At 36.5% G+C, this 27,009-nt stretch overlaps 1 protein-coding gene across 1 annotated transcript in view; it reads right to left on the bottom strand.

The window, feature by feature from the left end:
* LOC763963 (neurofascin) overlaps window positions 1-24,475 on the bottom strand; it is a 61,876-nt gene extending 37,401 nt beyond the window's left edge. The window contains exons 1-12 of the mRNA XM_030997812.1: window positions 24,367-24,475; window positions 23,031-23,209; window positions 21,865-22,170; window positions 16,586-16,691; window positions 15,768-15,955; window positions 14,847-14,987; window positions 5,761-5,919; window positions 3,905-4,041; window positions 2,576-2,735; window positions 2,024-2,172; window positions 1,179-1,311; window positions 344-480 (exon numbers count right to left, since the gene is read on the bottom strand). Of these exons, the coding sequence (XP_030853672.1) occupies window positions 344-480; window positions 1,179-1,311; window positions 2,024-2,172; window positions 2,576-2,735; window positions 3,905-4,041; window positions 5,761-5,919; window positions 14,847-14,987; window positions 15,768-15,955; window positions 16,586-16,691; window positions 21,865-22,170; window positions 23,031-23,061 (1,647 nt within the window). The 5' untranslated portion in view covers window positions 23,062-23,209; window positions 24,367-24,475. The remainder of the gene's footprint in view (window positions 1-343; window positions 481-1,178; window positions 1,312-2,023; window positions 2,173-2,575; window positions 2,736-3,904; window positions 4,042-5,760; window positions 5,920-14,846; window positions 14,988-15,767; window positions 15,956-16,585; window positions 16,692-21,864; window positions 22,171-23,030; window positions 23,210-24,366) is intronic.
* Window positions 24,476-27,009: the final 2,534 nt, after the last annotated feature.

The following is a 27,009-nucleotide window of genomic DNA, read 5'->3' as shown; positions in this document are numbered from 1 at the left end:
GACTGAATATACTCACACTCATCTGGGTCAATATTATGTATACCTTCTGGCAACAGAACTCATGGTACTGCAGAAGTACGGCTGAGAGTGCTTCTTCTTCATAGGGACTGATTTTCATTAGAATTGAATATTTTCACACTCATCTAGGTCAAGATTATATACTTTAAAGCCACAACAAAATCCACCTGAACAAAAACAGAGAAAGGTCACATTTTTTTCTCACAAATCTAGCATCAATGCAAACATGAATGCTCTCATTCTTTATGTTGATAACTGATATGAATGCAGTGTGCAGAGATGCGAAAAAAGCAACAGTGTTAAGAATGTTGAGCAGCCTGCTTACCACTGATCCCTTGAAGGTCCATGTTATGGTTGGAGTAGGTATTCCTTCAACATGGCAGGTGAACTTGGCAGAGTCATTCTGTACAACACTCAGTTTCCTTGTCAGAGGTGTGAAACTAGGTATACTAGCAGGGATGGCTACAGACATAATGGGGGGAGAGACAGAAAAGTCATCTAAGAGATAACAATAAATACGCAATGTTAGTAACAGATTACAATACTTGTATAAAACTATCACTTGACTCCCTAATTATTTCATTTACTCACTTTTCTTGGTGTGTCCATTGAAGTCACTTCATGACAGTACCATAATGATTTTAATATTCATATATCCCCAAGCCCTTTCTGTATAAAATGAGCAAAAGATCCATTTATTCTGTTTGGTTCAATTTCTCTGTTTTCTCAAATCTTGAAAATATGACTTAGGTCATTATTTTAAGAAGGTGACTATATATAAATAAGCTCTGCAAAATTGTTAAAACTCAAGTCATTTCTTTAAGCTCTTTCTACTGTGTTGAATGACATAATTTATCATAACATTTATCAAATAAGGGCTTGTTAGCACATTTGCTGTTTCAAAACCACTTCAGAATTGATGATGATGATCAGAATTGTATAGTGCCATATTTCTGACAAACTATCCAAAGCACTGGCTCCTCCAATGAAGGCAGTATTTACATATTTACTGAAAACATTATTAGTTTTGAGTCATGATTTGGAAGAGCTACATTTATTCGCTACAGGGGCATCTTGTGAATCAGTTCAACAGCTCCTGATGGTACAAGCAATAAACAGTACCTAAGGTGTCACGATAGATATCATTTTCTAAGTCATACCTTTCACAACGAGTTGAGCAGAAGCGTTCACTGAGTGAACTGTGCCTGCAGACTCATCAAGGGTTGTTTCCACAAAACATGTATAGGTTCCTGAATTAGAAAACATGGCATTGTCTATTCTCAGGGAGTTGTCCTATTGAGGAAAGAATAAGAACAAATGTTAGTAATGTGATCTCATTAAACTTTTTTCATTTCTTCAATCAAAAAGGCCATTCAGGCATTTCAAAATGAGCAATACTAAATGTTTTTATAATTTTAAAAACTACTAATAATCTGTATAATAAATGTAACTAAAATAACCATTGAGCAGAGCATTTTGTTTAAAAAATCACTGTATACAATTATAGTGTTTAAATTTTTTTTTAAAAATTCATAAACAATTTTGAAAGAAAAAAGGAAATAAAAACAGCCCAAAGATACAAAACAATTATCACTTTACCAACAAACGGTGATGAAGAGTAAGACTTAATACATCTACAGTAAACAAGCGAGCTCTTGGGTTTTAATTTGAACCCTCAGATGGATAATAATCATTTCCTTTCTCTGACAAGTAACACAATACAATAATGAAAAATCAATCAAAATGAGAGAAAGATATCATTGTTGGCAAAGAAAAATGAAGACCTATCTAAATATTATGTCTAGTGTATGCATGAGTTTCTTTGAATAAAAATCTGGGGGGCGTTTCACAAAGCCTTTTTTCAATGACAAATGACAAAAATCAGTGACAAATCTGCTGTTAACCAATCAGAAGCAAGGATTTCAGTAGCTTATAACAAAAACTGTCATTTGTCACTGATGACAAGTTTTGTGAAACAATCCCCTGAAGTAGCATGCATATTGACCTGATTAGCCTCGAGTCTCTGACTGTCTTTCATCCAGTAGACAGTGGGTTTATTCAGCTCATGGTCATATGTGATCTCACACTGGAAGGTGGCTGTACTGTCCTCTCGAACCGTCAGATCAGCAGGGGGAAGGGTGATTATTGTCTTGCCTATTCAGAGGTTGTAGGAGGAATGGGAGGGAGAGAGAGATCACAAATTAAAAATGAATATCATCTCTCTCTTTATCATCAACTTCACTGTGCTATGCTCATATCAGCATAAAATTGTTCAATTTCTTTTTAAATGGGTTACATGACCAACTGAAGTAAACATTAGTGTATTGGGGCAAACAATATATTTAAAAATCTTGCAAACACACAAGTCTGTATATTATGTTGCTCCTTTTGTATTCAACAGAAAATTGAAATCAATTTTAGTTCGGGCAGAGCTAAGAAAAAATGGTACTTGCAACCCTATGCAAGAGGAATAAGAGAAGGGATTATTAAAAAATTCTAAATCAAAACTAAAAAGAAGCCCAAAAATTAAAATTAAAATTAAAAAACAAGCTCTCACCTAGCACAGTCAGGGTTGCACTACCCATCGCCATATGATCTTCTCCATCGATAGAGTTTTCAGCTGAGCATTCATATGCTCCGCTATCCACTTCCAAGGCATTGTTGATCACTACACTTCCCACCATTTCATCGATGGTGTATTTGTCCCCGTTGCTCAACTGATTCATGAAAGGGGTGAAAAAGAGAGAGAGAGAGAGTGTCATAGACGTAATAATAACAATAAGTTCTTCTATAGCACATTTTAGGACCATAGGGGCCCCCACAGTGCAAATAACAATTCATGGTAACCTTTATCAAAAAGATAACTTTTAAGGGCTGTTTTGAAAACTTTGACTTCTGTAATGGAGCGTAGCGATACTGGGACAGCGTTTCAAAGTTTTGGGCCTCCACATGCCGGTGCTCTGTCACCATAGAGTGTATAATATTGACCCTCTGTCGTCATTTTATTAGAATGAATTAGACTGAATATACTCACACTCATCTGGGTCAATATTATATACCTTCTGGGGACAGAACTCATGGTACTGCAACAGTACAGCTGAGAGTGCTTCATAGAGACTGATTTTCATTAGAACTAAATATTTTCACACTCACCTGGGTCAACATCATATACTTTAAAGCCACAACAACAAATCCACATGAACAAAAACAGAGAAAGGTCACATTTTCTTTTCACAAATCTAGCATCAATGCAAAAATGAATACTCTCATTCATCATGTTGTTAAAGGGATAGTTGAGTTCTGTTGCAGAGGGCGCTACACAAAATAATTTTTTTGTGAGATAATGAAAAACTGAGTGTCAAATTTGAAAGAACATACAATGTAAATGACATCATCTTTGTTTGATCAAAATCGGTTCAGAAACGGCTGAAATATCCCTAAATATAACGGTTTCTAATACTTGTGTACCACCACAGATATTTGATAATTTGAAAAAACGCATTTTACTTCGTATTTCAGCCAATGCCGATGTTGGCTTTTTCATATTGGTTATATTACGCACAACCTGCCGGCTCATGTATTGTCATTTTTAATTAATTAATTAATCAATGGTCACCATATTAAAAAAAAAAGTGGAGCTGAATTGTTATGATCGTTTTGACTAAATTTAACATATTTTGGGGTCTATAAAATTACCTTCATCGCAAATTTAGGTCCTAAAAGGGCACTAGAAATGTCATAGATAAGAATAAGAGCAATAACAATGCACTTTGAAGGCATTTGCGGTCTGAAAACAGAACTCAACTATCCCTTTAACTGATATGAATGCAGTGTGCAGAGACGCGAAAAAAGCAACCAAAGTGTTAACGTTGAGCAGCCTGCTCACCACTGATCCCTTGAAGGTCCATGTTATGGTTGGAGTAGGTCTTCCTTCAACATGGCAGGTGAATGCGGCAGAGTCATCCTCTACAACACTGAGTCTCCTCGTCAGAGGCGTGAAACTAGGTATCCTAGCAGGGATGGCTACACACATAATGGAGGGAGAGAGATAAAAAGTCATGTCAGAGATAACAATGTTAGTAACCGATTACAACATACAACTATCACTTGACTCCCTATTCATTTGATTAACTCGCTTTTCCTGTTGTGTCCATTGAGGTAGCAGTACCATAACGGTCTAATCAAATAATGGAAATGTGCAAGGCTGACAATACAACTCCTCCCATAAACACCCCCACCCTGAACCACAACCCTGCCATTAAAGTAGCATGAAAAGAACATCATCATGCCTTTCCTCCATATTAAGACAGTTAATAATTGATGGTTGGTATTGTTGTACCGGCCTGACTGCTATTAGAGAAAGGATGTATATGCTTGTAAGTAGGCAACCTGGGGAACAACGGCTTTAAGTCCTCTCTGAGGGACTTGGTAATGAGGATTAATGCCTTAAAGGGCACTAGCATCGACTTGGTTTCAAACCCCAAACCTCCTGGTTACGAGACCACTTCTCTACCACTGATTTATCGTGCCATTTATAGGGACACTGATTTTCCGCGATCACGGAAAACGGACGGAATTCACGGAAATTACCATTTGAAACGGAAAATGCAATTTCGAACGGAAAATCACGGAAAACCCCTTTTACCTCAAAAATTTTCATTTTTCAAGAAGAAAATCGTAAAACTTTTCACTGTTTTGTGATTCGTTATGCAGTGAAAAAATATCGGCCCTAAAATCATGGTAAATAATTCTGAATATTTGGCGATATTCGTCAGATTGTTAGGAGACAGGGCGCTGCCATTTTGTGTCGCTGGACCAATAGCAGCGGCGCTGGCGTGTGCGCCTAGTACTTGAAATTCGATGCTAGTATTACCTAGACGTAATACTAGGCACACACACGCCAGCAGCGGGCGCTAAGTGCGGCAATAGTGTACACACGCTGTTGTACAATTTCGAAAAAGGGGCTGGCATGTGCGCCTAAAATCGATCTATCGCGGATCGCTGACATGACAGCCAAGACTGAAATGTTTTTGTCGACGTCGGTACTAGTGTATCGTTCCGTCAGGAATATGTCGTGTTCTGACATATTCCGCTAACTTTAGTCTGCTTGTCTAAGTTCGAATTTGAAGTTGGTAAATTTAAACATTTGATAATTTTTCGTAGGTCTATATTTACACTAGTATTTTGCATCAAGTTTATCCAGTCCCGTCCGTATGTTTTTGAGTGGTTATCAGTGGCTTGTCAAAGGTGGCGGCTTTAATAGAACATTTGTACCCTACAAGTTCATGTTTTAATGAAAATCTTATGTAAACAGAATTTAAGTTTTTTCATGTGTACAAAGTCTAAAGCAAAACGGAATTTCCGTTTTTCAGCCCATCGGAAACGGAATTCCAGATTTTCTGAAACGGAAAAGACCTTTTTTTTTAAACGGAAAATCAGTGTCCCTACATTTAACAGACTCAAGATTTTTTTTTTCTCTCTCTCTCTCTCTTAATAAAAAAAGTGAATTAACAGCTAGTGCTAGTGCAAATCTAGTCTATACCAAACAGATAATTTCTCCCATCGTGGACCATCATATAGAATTGGCTAAAAGGGCTGAGAGTCATTTTAATAACTGAGTGATTGATTGATCTGAAATCACTCAGGTGAAGTCTTAGACATGCCTTGTGAAAACCTGCAATATATTCTTGTCAAGAATTTGGGTCAGATTTCAGAGTGACCAAGGTAAAAATGTATACTCACAGACTACATTGAGTACAACACTGGTGAGTTCCTCTTGGTACTTGTTGGTAGCTATACACTGGAACACATTGCTGTCCGTTGTCTGTAGGTTTGTGATAGATATGGTTGCTAACTGGGGGTCTCCAGTCACCACAGTCCATCTTTCTGTATCTATGTTGGCTGTCAAAGTAGAAAGAAAATATTTTTAAACAACCAAAAGTACAGATTGATAGGTCTTATTTGTACAGTTTTGGTAAGCCTTCAGAAAAATTTCTTTGATTTCAGATGATAATAAACAAGGTACTTGTAATGCTTTGCTGCTTTCAAGTTTTTCCTTAAAAGAAATATTCAACAAATAAGGCGTAAGAAAAAATGTATACGTCTGGCCTAGCACATAAATTAAAACAACTGAATTATGAGGATTTTGTGTCTGCCACACACATGCCATCTTCACAATGCTGAGATTGCTGTGCAGAGAGTCATCAGGGTGGTAGGGTCCTAGTGTAGTATTTAGCTGTGATCTAGCATTCCTTCTGAATATATATATTGAAGTTAACTACAAATCATGAACGGAATATCAAATAGAAATCTGACATACCCGTATAACTTTTGATAAAAGGAGAACACAATAGACACATTTCACTCAATTTCCTTTTTGCTATCAAGCTGTAAATGAGCTTTTATTAAAATAACAAAAATATCTTAGTTGACTTTACTTTCACATTGTCATCCTACTATACTTTTACCAGTTGTACTATTATTTCTACTAACAGGTCTGTTTCCACTGTAGCACCATTAAGTACTACAGGGGGGTGTTTCACAAAACTTGTCATCGGTCACAAACGTTATAAGCTACTGAAATCCTTGCCTTTGATTTGGTATCAGCAGATTTGTCACTGATTTTTGTCATTTGTCATTGAAAAAAGGCTTTGTGAAATGGGTCCCTGGTATTTTGCTACCTATACCTTAACTTCAGTCTACTTTTAACTTTCAATATCGTAACAACCGAAAGTATACATTTAGAGGCCTTAATAGGTACAGTTTTGGTAAGCCTTCAGAAAAATATGATATTTCTTTGATTTCAGATAATTAACAAAATACTTGTAATACGATGCTGCCATCAAATTTTTCCTCAAGGGGTCATCTCACAGGATGTAACGTCCCCGAGAGCCAGTATAAAAACAGCTATGCTTCGATACCAAATCTTATATACCAAACAAATTCACAAACAAATCTACAATGAATTCTTACCTGATCCTTTTCTTGAGAATTTTTTTACACGTAAACCAATGGGAATCTCAGCAAAATTTATTTGTGACGCCAGTTATCCGGGGGGGGGGGGGGGGGGGGGGGGCAACGGGCATCTTTAAAAAAAAGACTATTGACCGGTAGGCGGGCATGGCTAAAATCACAACTCCAATTTCGACCAATCAGATGACTAGATTTATTCATGATACTAAAGAGAGGTATATAAATATTTTGTTTGCCTCTCCCCCCCCCCCTCATCTCCTTCTGATATCCATTTTTGGAATGAGATGGGGGCCGGAACGACTGTCCACTCATTTTCAACTCGTACAAGAAAAGACAAATATTAAAGACTTTTTAAGACTGATAATCACAAAATTTAGTAGTCAGTCTCAAAAATACTTGGCTTTGGAGCTGTAAATTTCTGAGCGGATTCTTAGTCCTAGACCACCCCTGCGCTACAAACTCGTCTCTAAAGCAGGGTGTTTAATTATTGTGGTCAAATGTGTAAATTTGAGGATCTTTTAATCCATGACTTTCTCGGCAAATTTGATATATTTTTGTCTTTTTGTCTTCTATTTTTTTTTCTAGTTGTAAAATAATCTGAACTCTTTTCAGCAGAGTAAATAATCTGACAAACCTTTTATTATAAAAATATCCATTTTCACATTTTCAAATCTAAAAATTTTCTCAGGATGGAAAAGAAACCCCTCCCACACATGGGCTGTATATAACACAGACCACCTAATATTTTGGTTAAAATCGCCTTTATTTATTTATTATTTATCAGGTGGGCTGTATATAATACAGACCACCTTATATTTGTGTTAAAATCGCCTTTATTTATTTATTATTTATCAGGTGGGCTGTATATCGTACAGACGACCTCATAATAATTCCGTTAGAATGGCCTTTATTTATTTATTATATATTTTTCTTATTTCTAACTACTTTTTTGTGAACAAGATAACACAAAAATAGCTTGATCAAATTGCCTTGAAATTTGGCACACATATGTATAGGCATATGTACAAAGCACAATAACGTTTTCAACATTGACCTTCACTGATGACGTCATCTAGGCGCCATTTAAAAAAAAAAAAAACGTTTGCCTTGAAATTTGGCACACATATGTATAGGCATATGTACAAAGCACAATAACGTTTTCAACATTGACCTTCACTGATGACGTCATCTAGGCGCCATTTTAAAAAAAATTACGAAAATCAACTCATGATCATATCTTCATAACCAAAAGCTATTTCTCATTCATATTTATCATGATCAAGGTAAATATTCGTCCGGTCAATTTCAGGTCAAAGAACGCACGCGTGCGCGTACATCCGCGCGTCAATGCGCGCGCAAAATTTTAAAATGCTCAAAATCGTCTCAAAATCATTTTGCATACGTTTTAGGCCATTCTCAGCATTTTATAAAAAATCGCGCACACGCGCATGCACACGCGTTTTCGCGCGTAAAACTATTACACAACATAGAATCGCCATTTTTTTTCTTTCATAATATTCCACATATTTTTACAAATTGATACCATGTTTGTCTCTTTATGACTATTAATAACGGAATGATCGACCGTTTAACATAAATGTCCGTGCGCGCGAGCTCTTGTAATACATAGCATACTGGGCAAAAACATGCCTATACAAAATCCATTGTAACTCTTTAGGATACAAGGTGATCCAATTTTTGTTTTCATATTTTGTTAGAGTATGAATCGGAGATATGATTTCATGTCTCATTTGACCCTCAATTAACTCAATTGGCCTCCGAACTCATAATTTCAATTTGGATATTATGACGTCAGCATATTTTTGGAAAATTGATTGTATCTCTGTAAATATTGATTGATTTTCTTCTAAAGTTTGATATGTTCTAGCTGAGACAATTGTCTATGAATGCAGTACCCACAATTTTACATTTTGACAAAGGCATCATGGCGTATATTTGCGATTAAAGGTGGCATGTCAATTTTTCACATTTTGTATGTATTCTCTATGGGACATGATTTTTTCTCAAAACTGGATTCTACATTCCCGGCTTTCGCGAGCAATATCTCCGTCGTTTTACCTTCGTTTACGCTGAACTTCGAGTATGTTTTAGCTGAGACAATAAGCTATCTCAAATGTGCCCTTTATTTTGTGATAAATTTTAGTTAGACCAGCCCACCTTTACTTGTTCCAAACAAGTATTACAAATCAAGTTTATTTTTCTTATTTTGCCCCACTTTTTTGTGAACAAGATAACTTTGAGATAGCATTTTACAAAAAATTGTGCACGCGCGTAACACCATTACACAACATAGATTCGCCATTTTTTTTTCTTTCATGATAAGTCCCATATTTTTTCAAACAATTTGATACCATGTTCATCTCTTTATGACCATTAATATTAAGATGAGCGTCCATTCAAGATAAATGTCCGTGCGCGCGAGCTCTAATTGTAATACATAGCATATATGGGCAAAAACTTGCCTGTACAAAATCCATTATAGCTCTTGTGGATAACCGGGACCCTCAATTTGTTTTCATATTTAGATGAGTATGAGTCGGAAATATGAAATCATGTCTCATTTGGCCATTACAAATATCATGACGTCGTTATAATGGCCTTGGAGCTCAAAATATGACTTTGCATATTATGACGTCAGCATAATTATGGGAAATTGATTGTATCTCTGTAAATGTTGATCAATTTTCTTCCAAATTTTGATATGTTCTAGCTGAGACAATTCTCTGCAAATGCAGTAGCCACAATTTTTCATTTTGACAAAGGCATCATGGCGTAAAGAAGGCATGTCAATTTTTCACATTTTGCGTGTATTCTCTATGGGACATGACTTTTTCTCAAAACTGGATTCTACATTCTCGGCTTTCGCGAGCAATATCTCCGTCGTTTTAGCTTCGCTTTCGCTGAGCTTTGAGTATATTGTAGCTGAGACAATAAGCTATCACAAATGTACCCTTAATTTTTCGATCAGATGCCGGGATCATGCTCATATTTCACTTGCAAAGTGGGATTTGAGAATTCCTTTTTTTGTTTACGTGTAATCGCTATGGGAAATGTTTTGGAATATCCGTAACGCACTTGACTTCCGACCTCGAGGTCCCTGGTTCGAGTCCGAGCGTCTCCAACAATTTTTTTCTTCCCTTTTCTTTCTTTTTGACCTTGCACTGTACCATCTCCTTTGATTATTAAAACACATAGAATCGCAAATAATGTAATAAACACCCCTCTTTACTTTATTATTACACTATTTTCACTTGATCCATTACTTTTTGCGTGTAATCCCTATGGCAGATGACTTTTTCTCAAATCTGGAGTTTACATTCCTGTCTTTGGATCTTGTTGATTTTTGAGTATATTGTAGTTGAGATTATATGCTATCTTAATCATCCCTCATTTTTTCAATAAGATGTCAGGATCACGCTCATGATCATAATAATAATAATAATAACTTTTACTTATATAGCGCTTTTCATAAGACATTTATATCAAAGCGCTTTACAATATTGATACAATTAAACTAAACAGAGTAATGACAAGAAAACAAATATAAAGTGAAATTATGAAACATAAGATAACAAGGTAAGGTAACAATTTAAGAACTTAGTAACAATTATTTAAGAAATAGTTAACAATTTAAGAACTAGGTTGAGTATGCATTTTCCATTAGGTAGGTTTTTAATTTTGATCTAAACAAAGTAATATGTGAGATGCAACGAATGGAGGCTGGGAGAGAATTCCACAAACGTGGAGCAGAGCATGAAAAGGACCGATCACCAAAGTATTTTGTTTTTGCTTTTTTAACGGTCAAGAGAGTTTGATTGGCAGAACGAAGGGGCCTATTGGGTGTGTATAATTGAATCAGTTCAGAAAGATAATTTGGGGCATGACCATGTAAAGACTTGAAGGTTAAAAGAAGAACTTTGAACTGGACGCGAAATTGAATGGGGAGCCAATGCAATTGTTTAACGGTTGGTGTAATATGGTCATGTTTTTTGGTGAGAGACACTAGACGTCAGAGTTCTGGATTCTTTGTAGCTTGGCCATATCTTTTTCTGGAATTCCATGTAGCAGGCTATTACAACTGTCAAGGAGTGAACTGATAAATGCGTGGACGAGGATTTCAGTGGATGACTTGGAGAGGAATTTATGAATTTTACCAATTTTTCTCAGGCCGAAGGATGCTTTACGACAGATACTATTGACATGTGGGCGCATTGAAAGGTTTTGATCAAACGTAACACCTAAGTTAACAACTGTTTTGGAGGAATTTACAGAACCATTTGTTATTTGAATAGGAGGGAGTTCTATTGTATTTCTTCTTCAGTGAGAAAACAGGTGTAGCACTTCCATCTTGTTGTCGTTCAAGAGCAGAAAGTTTTCAGTCAACCAGGAGCGAATGGCATGTAGACAATCTTCCAGTTTAAGTAACATTTGAGGAATTTGTCCAGACTTAACAGTAACATATAGTTGGGTGTCGTCGGCATATATCATCGAGGAGAAACCGTGGGAATGAATGATGTCCTCTAAGGGTGTCGTATAACATGTAAAAAGTACAGGGCCGACAACGGAACCTTGTGGCACCCCCCACCTAAGCAGAGTAGGATCGGATCGCGAGCCATCGATGATCACTTGTTGATATCGTCCAGTGATGTAAGATTCAAACCACTTGGTAGCAGTTCCAGAGACGCCAAAACGTGTTTCCAACCTGGATATAAGAACACAGTGATCGACCGTGTCGAAAGCTGATGTTAAGTCTAACAGTATGAGAATCGCATCATCTGCAGTATCCAAAGCACAAAGTATATCGTCTTGGACTCGAAGTAACGCAGTTTCCACGCTGTGATTTTTGCGATAGGCAGACTGTCGGGATGCGAGAAGGGAATTTGCAGTAAGGTATTCAGTAAATTGATTTGAGACTACTCGTTCTACTACCTTGCCCAAAAATGGCAAATTTGAGATTGGTCTAAAGTTTCTCAAATTTTCTGCATCCATAGATGGTCGTTTGAGGGTGGGATGAATCAAAGCAGACTTGAGTGCTGAAGGGAAAACTCCACATTCTAGCGAGTCGTTGGTTATGTCCGTGATGGCCGGAACCAGAAGCTCTATACATTGGCTAAGAATGGGTACTGGTAGGGGATCTAAGTCACATGATTTCATTTTATGTGACTTGATGATCTTCAGTACATCTGCTTGGGAAACTGGCGCAAACTTATCAAGACGATGGTCACTGACTTCCACTGCAGCGATGTTGAGGAAGAGGAAGAAAATGAAGATCTCAATAGATGAATTTTATTGTCAAAAAACTTTGAGAACTTCTGAGTGATTTCAGCACTGGACTGATGTGAGGGCAGTGATTTAGGAGGCTTTTCAGCTGTCATCCTGTCAATCACATTAAACAGTGGTTTGCTGTTGCTAGTGGATATGAGTTCGTGGAGATGCTGACTCCTAAAGTTATTGACTATAGCTGGTTATATTCTCTTGTTGCTTTCTTCAGGTCGTCAGATACTACTGTTGTAGATGAGCACCTGGTCATGATCATCATCATTATCATCATAATCATCATTATCATCGTCATCATCATCAACATTATCATCATCATTATCATGATGATCATCATCACCATCATCATCATCATCATTAATTTCGTTCTCATCGTGAATCTACATGACCTTGTCTTTTTAGCAGTATCTCGCTTATTTTTGCTCTATTTTGTCTCAAATTTTATTTGGCGATTAAGTGTATTGTGACATCATGATAATGGCCTTGGAACTCTAAATACGAATTTGCATATTATGACGTCAGCATATTTATGTAAAACTGATCGTATCTCTGTAAATATTGATCGATTTTCTTCCAAATTTTGATATGTTGTAGCTAAGACAATTCTCTACAAGCTCAGACAGCACCATTTTTCATTTTGATGACGTCATCATAGTGAAAATTACGATTAAAGGGCGCATATTGGAAATTACTTAAGTTGCGTGTTATGCCTATGGAAGGTGAATTTCGATCACATCATTAATCTACATGACATTGTTTTTTAGCAGTATCTCGCTTAATTTTGCTCTAGTTTGTCTCAAATTTTAGTCGGACCAGCCCACCTATACTTGTTCCAAACAAGTATTATATGTCTAGTTTATAAATCTTCTTTTAAAATTAGGGACGTTTACGCATCATATCATGCTTGGGGAGATTTAGATTCTGTAAATGTTCTCAGGGTGGGAGGGGGATCCCCCTCCCATACCCACCTTGCTTTCAAAGCTAAGAACTTTTATGCATCATAACATGCCTGGCGAGGTAGCAATTTCAAATTTTCTCAGGGTGGGAGAGGAAACCCCCTCCAACACCCACCCCCAGGTGTATATACAACGTTTTATCTGTAAATTTGCTTTCAAAATTATGAACTTTTATTAATCATATCTAAGTTACCTCATCCAGAACTCTAAGTCAAACACATGCTGTTTTACTATTCTATCTCAATAAATTCAGTTAAGAATGCTCTTTTATATTACAAAGCAAAAATCATAATAATAATCTTTATTCTTCATAAATCACTACCCGATGCGGCATATTAAACTGAGGAGGTGAGTTGGCTCAGTCAGTAAAGCGTCTGCCTGTCGAACCAAATATCTCAAGTTCGAATCCCACCCAGGCGGATGACTGAAGCCTGCGTTGTGTGTTAACGTGCCCCTCCCCTTGTTTCATAGACGCAGGTTATGTTAAGTGTAAAACACTCCGTCCCTCGGATAGGACGTTAAATGGAGGCCCCGTGTACACGAGAGTCAACACTCTTGCACGTTAAGAACCCACTGCACTATTCATATAAGAGTAGGGAGAAACCCCGGTGTAGTGGTCCACCTGCACACCCCAATCAGGCCGAGTATATATGGCATCTGCAAGAATCTTCAGTATTGAAGGAGGCAGATTATCTCGAGGGAAGAGAAGAACTCAGAAGATCAGTGAAGGGGGCTTCACCATGCCCGTCACCTATCTAAGACTCTAGAGACAGAGACAACCACTACCACCAGTGCCAGTACTGTACACGGTTTACTTTTTAGGTGAACCAAAGTCAAAATGACATGTTCTGATTTTCGTGGTCCTTGAATCATCCTTTCAGATATACCTTCTATATATCCTCTACACCCAATGTTAATTTTTACCAAATAAGTTAGATTTTAACTACAAAACTTTGTCAGATTACCAATCTTCCAATCCATCATTATCACAATTTCGTCACTGTAAGATGGCGTGAGCTAGCTAGCTGTGCTGCACTGCGCTGCATGCCTAGCCTACATGTCAATAAAATCTTGTTGAATTTGTTGAATAACATTTTAGCGAATGTGTCAAATGAAACTTGTGTCGAATAAGCTGTCAGATAATTTTTTTGTCAAATAAGATAACTTTTGCTGCACTGAGCCGTGCGTAAGCTAGATTCCAGAATTATTGATGATTTCTAAGAAAAACAATTTTCAAACTAGGAATCTCCATCAAAAACTCTTCTACATGCTTTTTTTTTCAATTTTAAGCACATTTTGATAGAAGCTAGCTAGGGGCCCTTTATTAGTACTACTGGTAGTTTGCTACCTATACTTATCACTTTAACTTTAGTCTATTTTTAACTTTCAATATCATAACATAATTTTGTATCATACAAAATAGGATGAATTCATCTCTTTGAAGCTAGAAGGGTGTTAACTCATATACTTTAAAATAACGCCCTTCTGTATTTGAACAGACAAACTGTTCTTTTTACATTAATAATGAATAAAACTGCAGCCAGAACAGAGGAAGTCCTCTTGGTTCCACACTGAAATGGAAAGCCCTATAGCTGCTCTTACATTCAAAATCAGCCCAAGATTGTCCGTTAACAAACCAATCGACAGTGGGTGCTGGAACACCCTCAGAACGGCATTCAATGTCTACTGATTCACCAGGTGCCTTGGTTTCATCGGAGGGTGGGGCTGGGAAATATGGCGCAGCTAAACAAGCGAAAATGAAGAGAAAAGTAACAAAGTGGTTTGGTTAAATGTTTTATAAAAGAGAAACATTTACTCAAGTTCATGATTTGTATGATATCGCTGTAATACTTCATTTCCTGTAGTCAATTAGACCCTTAAAAAAGTATTCATATCCCACACCACTTATGCAACTGGTTCAATATATAACAGAGTAGAAGAAAATGAAATGGACTTCTAAAGAAGGTGTCAATACACAACTACTAACATTGTATCCTATTCACTGGACAGAGTAAGACTTTATAAAAGCACAGATGTTGTTACTACTGTACCATAATTAAGTCCAGTAATTTAGTAAGACGTAGAGGGCGTTATAGTTAATTGTGAAATATATACATGTACTATCGTGAGATGTCAGTCAGTCAGCGTCAAGCTGTTGTTGGGTCAATGTTGAGCTGTCGTTGCGACAGGTACAAGAAACTAGATAAAGTTACTTGAACTGCAGATACTGTGCAAGTGTTGTTTCTTGAGTTCCTGTCGGACATTCAGTGATTGCGGGAGTGAGTAAAATGAGAGCTAGTCCATGTTATTCTTACACGATATACTTTTGTGAGAGCCCACTGAGAGATATAGTTGATGAATGATTGTCGAGAGCGTGGACCGGGTTTTGACAGACTGCAAGGCAGAACGCTACCCCGGCAGAACCCGGTTACACCACACTACTATCAAGATCTAGTATTAAACTAAGCATTTACAATCATAAATTTATTTTTTGTATACATCATTATTTGACTCTCAACTTACATTCCACAGTAACTACTGTGCTGAATACATCATCCCCCCTCGTGTTTGATGCAACACATGTATATGTTCCCTCGTCACTGTTCTCAACAGCGGAGATGACCAGGTCGTGCCCGGAAAATTCAATAGATACTCGTCCTCCAGACTGTAGCTGCTCCTCTCCACGCTTCCATGTGATTACAGGGGTTGGGCTGGAGACAGATAGAAAGGAAGAAAGCGATAAAGAGACAGGGAGAGAGAGAGAGAGAGAGGGAGAGAGGGAGATACATATTTTCAGGCAATAGGCCATGTTTGTAATGTAATCAAATTTAATGCACAAATCTTTTTCAAGTGCCTTGTTATAAATTATTTCAATAGTCAGCATGCGAATTGCACACATTACGTGTTGTTAGGTAAGACAAACCATGTTTGTCCAACAGACAACTAATGTATGCAAATTTCATTCCGATTATTGAAATACAATTACTCAAAATAGGTGAATTGAATAATTTGTAACAAAACACACTTACCAAAGATTTGTGCTTTAAATTTGATTGCATTATAAAAATGGTATATTCACTATGTTATGCCCTCCAATAATTTTTTTTAGCCATTAGAATTGAAACTTTTTTAGAATGTATGTGTACCAATATTGTTAAATATAACATGTATATGCCAGAAAAGTAAGGAAAAATATATCTCCCGTATGGAAGAGGGAAGTTGGAAAAATTAAGGAAAGGGGAAATTTGTCTTCAACTAAAGCAATGTAATAGGAAAAGGAAGAGAGAGAGAAAGAGAGAGAGAGAGAGGGGGATGGAGAGTAAACCTTAAAGCATACTTACTATCCATAAGCAATGCAATTCAGCATAAAAAACTGAGTTCTCATGGCGATTTCGCTTGCTGCTGGTTTAGTGACTAACCTGGCTCTACGTTCAACTGCTGGCAAATCTGAAATCGTACAGTAAATGATAAACAAGTTTAGTTATACTCCAACATGGAAATATTGATGATTGGTAAGTCATCTACCGGTAAAAGCAAATAGAAGCTCGTAAATGAGGAACTAGTGAACCCACAGCTTTAAATCCTATCCAAGGGAATGGGTGATTGAAGATCAATGCCTTCCAAGAGACACTGGTACATCAACTTGGACTCTTCCACTGAAAAATCATAATGGTGATGATGGTGATAATGATAATAATAATAATGGTTTTGTAGCGAAGAATAGTTATCTCCCTTTAAACAATATGTGACCCCCTCTCTCTCTCTCTCCCTCTCTTTTTCTCTCTCTCTCTCTTTATCTTTGTCTCTTTCTGCTGTATCTTTCTTTGTCTGGTTATAGATGTATTTATAAAATGTGCTGGCATGTCTCCATCTATTGAAGCTATCCTGTTCCCACTCTGGGGTATAGCCTTTATGAGCCTATTGCCATTCACAGTATTAATCCATCCTGTTTATGCCGTTCATAAATCTGTAATAATGGAGATATTAAGCTCTATGAAAGGGGATTTAGATAACAGATGGGCTCTTTGTGGTCATTCATGCTTTGTGACTATTCTTTGAAGGCTCTTTGAAGAAAACTTCTAAGGACTGTGTCTTTGGCCATGAGTGGTGACCTCGAACCAATATAGTTAAGTCTAAGATTAGACCCCTTCCCCCTTTTACAGTAATAACCAATACGATGATCCGAGGAAAAGCCGAGTATAATTGTTTAATGAGGTATAAAAGTAGTTTGCATGAATGTTTTGATGACTGACTTGGAATCCCCCCAACTTGGAATCCCCTCACTTGGAATCCCCCCTCAGCTGAACCCTTCACTTAAATTCCCCCTCTCCTCACTAATAATTATCTGCCCTTCAAGATCCAGTGTGCAAATTCGGACTTTGGAAAATTTGAAGCAACAGTTTTAGGTTGTGACCATTTCAGCGGAGAACAACAGTAATTGCAACAAAGCTTTAACGTTAATAAAGCTAAAGGACTTTCAAGAAATCATCAAAGTTAAATCCAAGGCAAGTTCCAGTTTTGTCCAAGTCACGTTCCCGTTTCATCCAAGTCGCATCCGTCCCATGCTGGAGTCCGCGATCAAAATATATGCGAAGATAAGTGGCCATAATTACTAACCTCATTTCCCTTAACCTATCCATTCCCTTCCCCGTTAGACTGCAATTAATTAAGTAAGAAATAAGTCGCCCTTTTACCCTAAAGAATACTTTGCAATTATATTTATTGACATTTATATATAAGTTGTATTATTTTTATCATTCTGATTTGATGAATGAGATTTGTCATTTATATTAATTAAATAATTGCCAAGTGACATTGTAATTTGAATCGTGTTCAAGCACTTTATTTCTGGATTTTTTTGTTTGTATTTTATATTTAAATACCAGTAATATAATTTCATACACGAATACGGTGGTCTATTTGAACTAACCCCTCCCCCGAGTGGAAGTCAAAGCTAGCGGACCAATAAAAAAACCTGATTTCATTCGGAGCTCAATTCTATTATTTCATTATAATAGAAGACGGCGTGGCGTGGGCATTAGAGTTTGTATAGAGTGTATAATCTCTAGCCTAGAAAAACCCTGTGGTTAAAACAATTCTTGGTTGCACAGTTTTAGAGCAAGTCATATATTGAAGTTGAATTCATCAAACAGTGTTTAATTGAATAAAGACATTTTAAAAGACAGTTTTTCATAGACATAGGTGAGCAGAAATAAGCACCTGTCAAAGTCCGTGGAAGGTCATACAATACATCTAAAGTGACAATCCAATATTGAGGTTTTAGAACAAATATCTGAATAATCAAGCTTGTGTATGGATTCACGATAAGGATATTTAGGTTCATGCAAATTGACAATAATTTGTTTAAAGGAAAGTCAAGTCGGTTTAAAGAAAGATCTGAAATTATGAGTTCATCAAAGTGCATATTAGGAAATGCAAAAGGTTTTGTAGCCAATGCTTACTCTGAATTTGTTATAGTTTAAGGACGAGGTCAAGATTGACATTTTATAGAACAAGAGCAAAATGTGTTTAAATGAATCTTTATAGATACAGTTACTTGGTTTATTCAGATATTTTGTATTGTATCTTGTGTAACATGAATGATGTACTAAATCTGTCATTGTTATTTTTTCTGTTTTTGCAGATCGAATAAAAGCTTTACAGCTTTATATCTCCATTTACGGCTGGACTCCCAAACTTCTATTTTCCCTTTCTTCAACTATTTAACTGTTATCACTACTACTACTACATGTACTACTACTCTGAGTTGGGCTAACTCGTACAGGAGACAACTCGGCCCAGCTTCAAAAAACGGTCAGTTTTTGCAGGTTAAGGGTAAGGGTTAGGTTTAGGGTTAAAGATGGGGTTAAGGTTAGGGTAAAATGACAAAAAATGACAGTTTTTGCAGCGTGGCCGAGTTGTCCCTATAGGTCCAAGTTAGCCTGGATTCTCATTATTACTACTAGAACTACTACTAATACTAATGCCAAAGTATTCTCATGCAAGAAAACAAATCTATATCCAAATGCTATATCTTGATATAGTTTTGTTCCAAATATATAAGAAAATATGTTCAATGTTACTCCCTGATTAAGATGCATTCTTACAATGAAGGGTAGAATGCTATGTACATTGAAAATGTGATGAAAATGCACAATTTGTAAGACTTTAGGGAAAGGGTAACACAAAACAAGGGGGGGTATTTTTTTTTTGGGGGGGGGGTGGAATTTTTTTGTTGATTTTTTTTGTTTACAATGTTATAAATTTCATAGGTACAGATTTAAATTGAATTTCCCACAACAAATGATGCGCTAATGAACATGGGAGTCAAAGAGAGCCGTTTAAATAATGAACACAAAATAGAGGAAAAGTAAAAAACTTCAACAGTCAAGTTTACATTATATAATTTAAAACTCTTGGTTGATAAGGTCAATTTGCAATAAAATATTTGAGAATATAAAAGTTGGTGCTACAAGAATATCTGTTGACATGAAAAAAATGTTTGTAAGTAATTTGCAGACGACATGCACTAGCATGCACTGTTAGTCAAACATGCATGAATATACAACAAACGAAACAAAGAAAATTGGTTAAATATTTACATCATGTTTATTGAATTTGTTAAACATTTCTTTTAAGTCCTTATGAGTGTTGGTCAAAGGATGCATCATATCAAATCTCTCTCCTAGATGTATATGTATATATCGGTAACGAATGCATCTATACATTGCCAATTTACAATCTTATCAAACTTCACAAACTCCAAAATGCATTTACTGAGTAGCACTGTGATTTCTAGAGAACGCTATTAATAAAACAATGTTAGACAAATATTGATGATTAGTATGAGAAGTTTGAAATTAGAAGGAGGGAATTTCTCAAGTAATAAATTAGATTTAACTGTTAAGCACGCATCAAATAAAAACGAAAGGAGAGAGTTAGGCATTCCACAAAATGCATCATGAAGGCCCACTGGTCATTCCTTTCTTGCACCTGCAGCTCGCTGGTACCTCTTCTTGAAATGCGTAATATTGGCGGTTCATAACAAATTTTTCGGAAACAGCCCACAACGTAAACAGAGAATTCTGATGGTAGAACCTCTGAAACGAGGGCGTAATTAACAAATATCTAGCACCATGAGAGAAGAGAGGGAAGCCTTTGGGATTAGTTCAGATAGGAGGCACGTCAAACAATCAATCTTTTGAGAAAGAACAACATTTGTAACAGACTAGGATCAAGTGATTACTATGTAATTAATACAGACGTTTAAACACAAACAAACAATTAGAGTATTCTGGGTAGTAAACAGATTGTGGAAGGGAGAACAGTGCAATGTCAAACCACATTTCTGAGATTAATAATTGATGTATTCATTTTCAAACTACTAAAATATAAAATACCAAGTCAAAAGATGATTTTCATACCTTGTCAATAAAGACAAATGGATTATGTCTACACTTTAATAATTAGCTATAAATTATTTTTTGTTTGGACCCAATTTATGCTGCCCTGGTCAAGGACTCTCGCACCCACGTTATATAGCCATCTCTATATGTGGGACATCAGGGAAAATTTTGTGCATATCTATAGCTCAGCTCACACAAGTAAAAAATGTTTGACTTTTTACACTGAGTCAAATTTCCAGCTTAACATCTTTCCTGCAACAAAAGATATATGTACTTTGTTTTTTTTATTCAAAGATGTTTGTTAATGGATATTTTTTGTGTCAGAAAAGGTCTGTTTTGCATTCTAAATTGTGATTTTATTCTTAAAATTCTATGAGCATACTAATTTTCAGTAACTATACAAAGACTGCTGAAAAGTTGGGCTTGTAGATTGCAGCCCCCTATAACTTATAGTTGCAAAAATAGTATATCAATAATAAAGGAACGCACAAATACATAAACCAATTAAACATAACATAGAAGGAGTGAAAGGGACAGGGAAAGAAGGGAGACAATGAGAGAGGGCTGGGCTCTTACCTATAACACACACAACACAACAAGGGCCGACTGGAATACGGATGGCCAGTACAAAATGAATCAAAATATCCAAATGTATTCTATTGAGTTAAATAAATTTAAAGAAAGAGAGCTAACGCTTGATAATTACACAAAAATTATTTTTTTTTATTTGAATTTAAAAGAATTTAAACTGAGGGCATTCTTGATGCTAACATCAAGAATGGTCCGTAGCCTCGGGCCAGCGTAAGTGAACACCCCTCAATAATTGAGGGGTGTTTCTAATACTTTGTTTACCATGATATGCACTTCCAGTAGTGTTATAATAGATTTCCCTGAGGCAGAAATGTGTATCATAAAGTCAATTTGCAGCGTGTGATAACTATTCATTGAATATGTATGTATAGACGGTTGGTGCTTCAATACATAATAAGCGGTGCATGGGGTTGTTTGTTCCGATCTCTGATTTTTATCCTTAAAATTAATCATTTTGAATGATTTTGGTCTCATTTTAAAGTTAGGAAAATGGAAGGTTCTTTGTCATTGCCTTCTGTTATTCCATTCTGCCATGACAACTGAACATAATGCTGTCTATCGTCACAAAAGCAGGACGCTGGAAAAGAACCCTTACAATCACGCTCATCAGCTGCTACACCTACCTATAACACTGAGTGTGATTTTTGCTGCCCTCTGGGATGACCCTACAACGTTGTTGATGGCTTGACAGTAGTAGCCTTGAGCGTCGCTTGCAATTGCATTAGAAAAGACCAAGTTCCCTTCTGGATCCTGGGTAATCCGAGCGTTGTATGTGATGGGTGTGGGTTTGGCAGTTGCATCGGTCCAGTAGATCAAGGGAGCAGGATTGCCGTCAGGGACGCCGGGAGATCCACCACAAAGCAGCTTCAGGGGTCGTCCCCTCCTAACTTGTATCCTTGCAGGTTCAGTGTTCTCAAACTGATCCATGACTATAGAGATAAAAGTGGAGACAGCAAAGAAACAAGTAGGGTTTTATGTACGACTTGGAACTCTATGTCTAAACTGACCAATGATCCCAGATCTAACAATCGTAACATCCCAACTTTCTGTCACATAGATTATATTACAATCCTAACATCCCAACTCTATATCACATAGAGTATATAACAATCATAACATCTCAACTCTCTATCACATAGAGTATAAAACAATCCTCACATCCCAGCTCTCTATCACAAAGAGTTTATAACAATCCTAACATCCCAACTCTCTATCACACAGACTATATAATAATCCTAACATCCCAACTCTATATCACATAGAGTATATAACAATCCTAACATCCTAACTCTCTACCACACAGACTATATAACAATCCTAACATCCCAGCTCTCTATCACATTGAGTATATAACAATCCTAACATCCCAACTCTCTATCACATAGAGTATATAACAATCCTAACATCCCAACTCTCTATCACATAGAGTATATAACAATCCTAACATCCCAGCTCTCTATCACATTGAGCATATAACAATCCTAACATCCCAACTCTCTATCACATAGAGTATATAACAATCCTAACATCCCCACTCGCTATCCCATAGAGTATATAACAATCCTAACATCCCAACTCTCTATCACATAGAGAATATAACAATCCTAACATCCCAACTCTCTATCACATAGAGTATATAATGACACCAATATTTAACCCGAACATGAACAACACCTGATAATTGGCTCCACCAAACAACTATAAATATGATTTTTCAATTAAAAAAAACACTAGGACGTATTCATCTATTCTATATGACACTATGCCAACAATGAAGGCATCAACTTACAAGCCAGTGATGGCCATATCTTCTTGGACATTGCTGTACCAAGCCTATTGTTAGCAAAACATTGGTACTGTCCATTGTCTGCTGTTGTTAATGATTGGATCACTAGGTTCCCCCCATCCAGGCTAGCGCGATCATTGCTGTCCACGTTAAATAAAGCACCATCCTTCACCCAGTAGTACCTGGTATTGAATTAAATCATTGAAACATGATTACATGAACACTACTATCACTTTCATCCTACCAATCCCCATTCCATCCCCATGGTGAGCATGGTTGGCTCCTGTGGTTGCTAAAAAGGAAGTTTTCTCAAAATTTTGTCTCCTTCTAAACCAAACTGCATGCTTTTTGATCTCGAGGCAGGCAATTGTTTGAGGGATCCAAAATGATAGTGTGTCCCTAAAGTTGGCCTGTTGAGTGTTGGTTCGATCACTATACAGTGCGACCCAGAAAAAACGAAACCAAGAATTATCAATGTTTTATCATAACTTAATCACAATCACAATCACATATTTGTAATCCTCCTCTTTCATTTGATGCAACTCACTGGCTGCCTGCCATAGCAACAAGCAGAATTGACAAAGACTTAACTCCGTTTCATTGATAATCAACCATGCAATGGAGTCTTTCGTCTATGTCAGATCGTCAACGAAATGGAGTTAAGTCTTTTGTCGATTCTGTTTGTTGCTACGGCAGGCAGCCAGTGAAAACTAATTCGTTTAATCAAATTATGGAAATGCAAGCATCCTTTAAACAAACAGAACTTTGTTATTCCTGATTGAGGTGTCATATAAAGAGCAGAAAATGAACTTTCTAGAAATGTGAAATTTTCTTTGAAAATTCAGATACTGCCCGCCAAATGACTTTTTGGTTTCTTTCCTTCAAATTGCTTTTAAACACTCCTACGGGAAATATGCATCATAGGAGTTGCTTTAAATGAAAGAGGAGGATCTAAGCTTTACAAATATGTGTCATTTATTAATTATAATTGTGATTAAGTTATGATAAAACATCGATAATTCTTGTTTTTGTTTTTTCTGGGTCGCACTGTAGGTAATTACCCCCATCCAGGCGAATGCAAGCATTGCCTTCTACATCAAATAAATTTACATCAAATGCGACGACGATCACTGAATATTGTAGGATCGCATATGCTTTCAATTTGTTCATTTGAACCAAATTCATGACCCCATACCAAAACTTTGTATTACCTTTAAGACCATAAGGAATGGTGTTTGCATACAATGTTCTACCTATATTTTTTCCTTGACAAAATGTATGTTTGAGAATCTACCAATCATAAATGCAGCGTTAAGATTCCTCTATGTGTGCAACTTACGAAGGTTCTGGTATTCCGGTAGCTCGGCAGATTAGAGTTAATGGAATACGTTGGTCTCCATTAATCGATTCAGGCTGCTCCACTATGGAAGGTGGAACATCATCTAGAAGAGTACAAAAAAATAAAAATAACTAGACATAATACTTGTTTAGAACAAGTATAGGTGGGCTGGTCAACTAAAATTTGAGACAAAATAGAGCAAAAATAAGCGAGATACTGCTAAAAAAACAATATCATTGATGTGATGATGTAAACGAAATTCACCTTCCATAGGCATAACACGCAACGTAAGAAATTTCTATGTGCCCTTTAATCGTAATTTTCACTATGATGAAGTGATCAAAATGAAAAATGGTGATAACTGAGCTTGTAGAGAATTGTCTTGGCTACATCATATCGAAATTTGGAAGAAAATCGATCAATATTTACAGAGATACAATCAATGTTACATAAATATGCTGACGTCATTATATGCAAATTCGTATGATGATGATGTCACGATACACTTATAGTGGCCAAATGAGACATGGAATCATATTTCCGACTCATACTCTATCTAAATATGAAAAAACATTGAAGGTCACGGTTCATTCCAAAGAGCTATCAGGGAATAATTTTCCTGGTATCGCATCGCAATTTGCTATGCATTTTTGCATGACTGCTATACAAAATATCTTTTGTGTAGCAGTTTTCTTCCATAGAAATGTACAGAATTTCATTTGAAATATTTATCCATCGGCTGAAATTGCTAATCAAAAAATTTGAGGAAAATTATTCCCTGGCTATAATGGATTTTGCATAGGCATGTTTTTGCCCATATATGCTATGTAATAAAAGAGCTCGCGCGCACGAACATTTATCTTGAATTGACGCTCATCTTGTTATTAATGGTCATAAAGAGATAAACATGGTATCAAATTCCTTGAAAAAATATGAGAAATATCATGAAAGAAAAAAAAATGGCGATCCTATGTTGTGTAATGGTGTTACGCGCGAAAACGCGCGCGCATGCCCGTGCGCGCGATTTTTTTATAAAATGCTTAAAATAACCTGAAACGTATGCAAAAAAAATTTGAGACGATTCTGAGCAATTTCAAATTTTGCGCGCGCACTGACGCGCGGACGTACGCGCACGCGCGTGTTTTTTGACCTGAAATTAACCGGACTGATATTGACCTTGATCATGATAAATATGAATGAGAAATACCTTTTGGTTATGAAGATATGATCATGAGATGATTTTCAGAAAATTTCACAAAATGGCGCCTAGATGACGTCATCAGTCAAGGTCAAGGTTGAAAACCTTACCGTGTCTTGTCCATATGCCTATACATATGTGTGCCAAATATCAAAGCATTTGATCGAACCATTTCAAAGTTATCTTGCTAACAAAAAAGTGGGTCAAAATAAGAAAAATAAATAAATAACTAGACATAATACTTGTTTGGAACAAGTATAGGTGGGCTGGTCAACTAAAATTTGAGACAAAATAGAGCAAAAATAAGCGAGATACTGCTAAAAAACAACAATGTCATTGATGTAATGATGTAAACGAAATTCACCTTCCTTAGGCATAACACGCAACGTAAGAAATTTCTGATATGTGCCCTTTAATCGTAATTTTCACTATGATGACGTCATCAAAATGAAAAATTTTGTACTCTGAGCTTGTAGAAAATTGTCTCAGCTACATCATATCGAAATTTGGAAGAAAATCGATCAATATTTACAGAGATACAATCAATGTTACATAAATATGCTGACGTCATTATATGCAAATTCGTATGATGATGATGCCACGATACACTTATAATGGCCAAATGAGACATGGAATCATATTTCCGACTCATACTCTATCTAAATATGAAAAAACATTGAAGGTCACGGTTCATTCCAAAGAGCTATAATGGATTTTGCATAGGCATGTTTTTGCCCATATATGCTATGTAATAAAAGAGCTCGCGCGCACGGACATTTATCTTGAATTGACGCTCATCTTGTTATTAATGGTCATAAAGAGATAAACATGGTATCAAATTCCTTGAAAAAATATGAGAAATATCATGAAAGAAAAAAAAATGGCGATCCTATGTTGTGTAATGGTGTTACACGCGAAAACGCGCGCGCATGCTCGTGCGCGCGATTTTTTATAAAATGCTTAAAATAACCTGAAACGTATGCAAAAAAAATTTGAGACGATTCTGAGCAATTTCAAATTTTGCGCGCGCACTGACGCGCGGACGTACGCGCACGCGCGTGTTTTTTGACCTGAAATTAACCGGACTGATATTGACCTTGATCATGATAAATATGAATGAGAAATACCTTTTGGTTATGAAGATATGATCATGAGATGATTTTCAGAAAATTTCACAAAATGGCGCCTAGATGACGTCATCAGTCAAGGTCAAGGTTGAAAACCTTACCGTGTCTTGTCCATATGCCTATACATATGTGTGCCAAATATCAAAGCATTTGATCGAACCATTTCAAAGTTATCTTGCTAACAAAAAAGTGGGTCAAAATAAGAAAAATAAACTAGATTTGTAATACTTGTTTGGAACAAGTATAGGTGGGCTGATCCAACATAAAATTGAGACAAAATGGAGGGTACATTTGGAATAGCTTTTTGTCTGAGCTACA

The sequence above is a fragment of the Strongylocentrotus purpuratus genome, unplaced genomic scaffold (genome assembly GCF_000002235.5).
Source record: "Strongylocentrotus purpuratus isolate Spur 01 unplaced genomic scaffold, Spur_5.0 spur5_contig_858, whole genome shotgun sequence".
In the NCBI taxonomy this organism is placed as follows: Eukaryota; Metazoa; Echinodermata; class Echinoidea; order Camarodonta; family Strongylocentrotidae; genus Strongylocentrotus; species Strongylocentrotus purpuratus.
Note: the sequence above shows the minus strand (reverse complement) of the source record. Positions and strands in the feature narration are given on the sequence as shown.